This window comes from Colobus angolensis, unplaced genomic scaffold (assembly GCF_000951035.1).
Source record: "Colobus angolensis palliatus isolate OR3802 unplaced genomic scaffold, Cang.pa_1.0 Scaffold337, whole genome shotgun sequence".
NCBI lineage: Eukaryota > Metazoa > Chordata > Mammalia > Primates > Cercopithecidae > Colobus > Colobus angolensis.
This window is the reverse complement of record NW_012116677.1, coordinates 2,106,619-2,111,487: the sequence shown is the minus strand read 5'-3', so window position 1 is coordinate 2,111,487 and position 4,869 is coordinate 2,106,619. Positions and strand designations below refer to the sequence as shown.

The 4,869-nt window shown below is 39.6% G+C and overlaps 1 protein-coding gene across 1 annotated transcript in view; it reads right to left on the bottom strand.

Annotated features, from left to right (window-relative positions):
- Positions 1-4,869, bottom strand: part of IPO11 (importin 11) — a 224,917-nt gene that overhangs the window by 117,883 nt on the left and 102,165 nt on the right. The window contains exon 20 of the mRNA XM_011952217.1: positions 4,545-4,658. Coding sequence (XP_011807607.1) covers positions 4,545-4,658 — 114 coding nt within the window. The remainder of the gene's footprint in view (positions 1-4,544; positions 4,659-4,869) is intronic.

Genomic DNA, 4,869 nt, shown 5'->3' with positions numbered 1-4,869 from the left:
AAAAAAAAAAAAAAAAGAATGTCATGTCTCTTCAAAATGATGAAAGTAACAAAACATCACTGAGGAAATGTGCAGATAACAAGTGAAAAGAACAGGTTCAACTGCATAGACAACTAAGTATACTAAGCAGAAATCTAAGATGATCACTTAGGTTCTTGGCCACTACTGTACATACGTCATTTCCTAGTTATTCAAACACTAATCTAGGTACTACTGTGAAGAAATAATTTACAGTTGTAATTAAAGTCCCAAATCAACAGACCTTAGATAGGAAAATTATCCAGGTATGCCTGACCTACTCACAAGAGCCCTTTAAAAGAGAATATTCTCTAGCTAGTGGCATAAAGGGAGGTCACAGATTAAAACCCTCAGGGGATTTGACATTTGAGAATGTCTCCACTGACTTTGAACATGAAAGGGGCTATGTGTCAAAGAATGCGGCTGGACTTGGGAACGAGAGGGGACCCTAGATGACAGCTAGCAAGTAAACTGGGACCTTAGTCCTACAAATCAACAAACTAAATTCTGCCAACAAGCTGAATGAGTATGGAAACAGATTCTTCCCCAAAGCCTCCAGCTAAGAACTTATTCTGGCAGTCACCTCAATTTCAGTCTACTAAACTCTAATCAGAGAATTCAGACATGGCATGCCCAGGTTTCTAACTTACATAACTATGAGCTAATAAATGCATATTGTTTTAAGCCACCAAGTTTATGGTACTTTCTCAGAACACTAAGCAAACAAAATTATTAATACAAGGGTGGAGGTTGGAAACACTATGTATAAGAAATAAAATTAATCACGACATAATGATATATGCCTTCAACAGTCTTTATGCCATCAAGTATACTGGGAGGATGGTAGAATAGGAAGGACACAGGGGTACAAAAGAATTACATTTTCATCTTCTATGCACAGGAAGTCAAGAAATAATGCCTACAATGCTGAAATCAGTAATAAACAATATGTTACAGTGAGAAAGACTGAGAAACCTATGATCTGGCTTTAAGAGTTGACAGTGGTGGATTCTTCCACTAAAAAGGAAATGAGGAGGCGGAACAGGGTACTGATAGTTTTCATTAGAAAAATCTTTAAGAACTAATTCCTTTATCTATCAACATTAAAACTGATCAGTATATGAACCTTAAAAAAATAAATTGTACTGCATTCTCTAAGTTTACGGAGTTTTACAAATGCTGGTTCATATGTCTAAAATACCTTTACCACTCTCCTTGCTAAACCACCATCTAAATAACACTTCTTGTTTAACACTATTTAACAACACCACAATTTGAGTAACACCCCTGTCAGGAGGCCTTCCCTAATGTGCCCCACCTCACCCTCCATTTGACACAGGGAATTGGCCATGTACCCCCAATAGCAAAATGTTCTTAATTGCTAAAAGGGCAATTAACACACTTATTCAGTATTTCCCTAGACAGTCACCCACACAGAGATCCCATTCTATTCATTTCTGTTCTGTAGCCCAGTGCCTATTACCCTGTATTGCACATTGCAGGTTCTCAATAAATGTTTAGTGTATGAAAGAATACCCACTTCCTCTAAGTTCAACTATGTAGAAAGTTTATTTTCACCCAGTGACCACTTTCTTCAAAGACTACCAGAATCTGGATTTCCAGGTTTAAAAAAACAAAAACAAAAACATACAGAAACTCACACTAATGTCTGTTATGTGTCAAAAGCCAAAAGATAGCAGTATTTTGCAAGAAAGCAAATTTACCAGTAAATTTTTTCTTTATTTTTGAGACAGGGTCTCACTCTGTCACCCAGGCTAGAGTGCAGTGGCACAATCTCGGCTCACTGCAACCTCCACCTCCCGGGTTCAAGCAATTCTCCCACCTGGCCCTCCCAAACAGCTGGGACTACAAGTGTGTGCCACCACACCCAGTTAATTTTGGGGTTTTTTTTTTTGAGACGGAGTCTTGCTCCGTCACCCAGGCTGGAGTACAGTGGCGCGATCTCAGCTCACTGCAGCCTCCGCCTCTCGGGTTCAAGCGATTCTCCTGCCTCAACCTCCCAAGTAGCTGGGACTACAGGCATGTGCCACGACACCTGGCTAAGTTTTATATTTTTGGTAGAGACGGGGTTTCACCATGTTGGCCAGGATGGTCTCAATCTCCTGACCTCATGATCCACTCGTCTCCTAAAGTGCTGGGATTACAAGCGTGAGCCACTGTGCCCAGCCTAATTTTTGTATTTTCAGTAGGCACGGGGTTTAACCATGTCTGCCAGGCTGGTCTTGAACTCCTGACGTCAGCTGACTGCCCACTTCGGCCTCCCAAAAATGCTGGGATTACAGGCGTAAGCCACAGTGCCTGGCCAACCAATAAACTTTAGTATAATCTTCCCAAATGGCTGAAAAATATATTTTAAGCTACAGTCTCAATTTTGGTATTAAATGTTATATGCTTTCTCCAAAAAGGGTAGAATACTACTTGGTTGAACTTTGCACTCTTGGCCTCTATAAATATACAGGGTACTTAAATGTTATGATTAACGAAAATAGGCCTAACATTCCACAAGAGTTACTGACTTCCTGAGACAACTTGAAGTAACACTGCCTGAGGAGACATAAAAGCTGGTGTTTTGTCACATGTCCCTCACAAAACTCCCAAGTTGAGCTTAAAAACACATTTTGGAGGCCAGGAGAGGTGGTTCACGCCTGTAATCCCAGCACCTTGGGAGGCCAAGGCAGGCAGATCACCTGAGGTCGGTAGTTCGAGACCACCCTGATCAACATGGAGAAACCCCATTTCTACTAAAAATACAAAAATTAGCCAGGCATGGTGGCACATGCCTGTAATCTCAGCTACTCAGGAGGTTGAGGCGGGAGAACTGCCTGAACCCAGGAGGTAGAGGTTGCGGTGAGGCAAGATCATGCCATTGCACGCCAGCCTGGGCAACAAGAGCGAAATTCTGTCTCAAAAAAAAAAAGGCAGAGATGGTTGTTATAATACAAAATGTCTGGGGTCACTCATTTTTCTATTACTTATAAATGCATTCACAAGCTAGTCAGTAACCTTCTCTTAGTCTGTATCCTCTCCTATAAAATGGACATAATCTTTATAAAGTAATCATAAGCATTAAAGGGTAGACAGGAAGATTCTGGGCCACTTATTTTTTTAATGTGCTTTAGTGATGGAGCTGTGGAGTTATTGTTTAATGGTACAGCTTCAGTTTCACAACATAAAAAGAGTTACAGAGATGGATGGTAGTGATAATTGAACATTATGAATGTATTTAACACCACTTCACCGTACACTTCAAAGTGGTTAAAACGGTAAATTTTATGTTATGTGTATTTTACCACAGAAAAAAAAAAGGGAAATGTGCATTAAAAATATTTTGTATTACTATTTATCTGAAACTGCCTTAGACAGGAATCTGTAACTAAAAGTCATCCATAAACATTTACGGAGGGGCCGGGCATGGTGGCTCACGACTATAATCCTAGCACTTTGGGAGCCTGAGGTGGGCGGATCACTTGAGGTCAGGAGTTTGAGATCAGCCTGGCCAACATGGTGAAACACCGTCTCTACTAAAAATACAAAAATTAACCAGGCACGGTGGTGTGTGCCTGTAATCCCAGCTACTTGGGAGGCTGAGACAGGAGACTTGCTTGAACCCAGGAGGCGGAGGTTGCAGTGAGCCAAGATCACACCACTGTGCTCCAGCCTGGGCAACACCGCGAGACTCCACCTCAAAAAGAAAAAAAAGAAAAAATAAAGCATTTATGGAAACAATTAGCTCAAATTCAAAAAAGTATCAAAGCTTCTGAGAAAAGTTTCTGTTTTTTTCTAAACTAATTTTAGAAAGCTTTAGAGTAGTACTTCTGAATTTAGGGGTACTTCTGATTTCTACCCCACTGGAAAATTTCTCAAACTCGTGGGTAAAGTCAGTAAAATCACTTGAGCATCCCCACACATATATTCTAACTCATGGCCTTGAGCTCTCTCTCTCCATACTCTCATGAGACTACGATTCACTGTAACAGTTCAAATGAGTACTATAGTCCAGCTCTAAGTTTCAGGTTCCTCTCTATCTGCTACCACATCCCAACACCTCAAAAGTCAAAATGTCTGAAATCCAATTCACTTGTCTCCCCTTAAAAGCAACTCACCTGGTTTCCTGCCTTCCCAAGTTATAATAGGCAAATTTTTTATTTTAAATCAAGGAAAAAGAGTGAAAACATAAAGTATGTTTAAGCAGAAAAGCCCTGACCACCAAGGAAACTGCATGCATGGTGCCAAGGACTGCACGAACCATGAGTTTATCATTACTGGAGACGACATCTTCTTTAAAAGTGAGTAATATTTTTCAAATCCTCAAAAAAAAGCCCAAAATAAGCATGCAAAAGCTGTTTTTAAATCTGTTTAGATCACACATGGAAAAAGTAAATGATATGTGAGGGTTTCCACTACCATTAACATAAATCACATAAAAACAATTTTTTAAACGTCTAAAAGAATTTTTTTTAAAAAAACCACTACACTAAAAAAAACTCTGTGGAGAAGTGACTTACCTGAACAAGATGAATAAGTGTTGTCAAAATAGCACATCTCAACATATTGTGTTCTTCACTCTGCTTCCAAAGGAGGGGCAAATATTGTACCAAACATCCCACATATGGTCGTATCTATTACAATATAAGTAGAGGAAACAACAAAATTTTATTAGTAAAGAAGGCAATTGAATCAATATCGTGAAAATGGCCATACTACCCAAGGTTATTTATAGATTCAATGCCATTCCCATCAAGCTACCAATGAGTTTCTTCACAGAATTGGAAAAAACTGCTTTAAAGTTCATATGGAACCAAAAAAGAGCCCGCATTGCCAAGACAATCC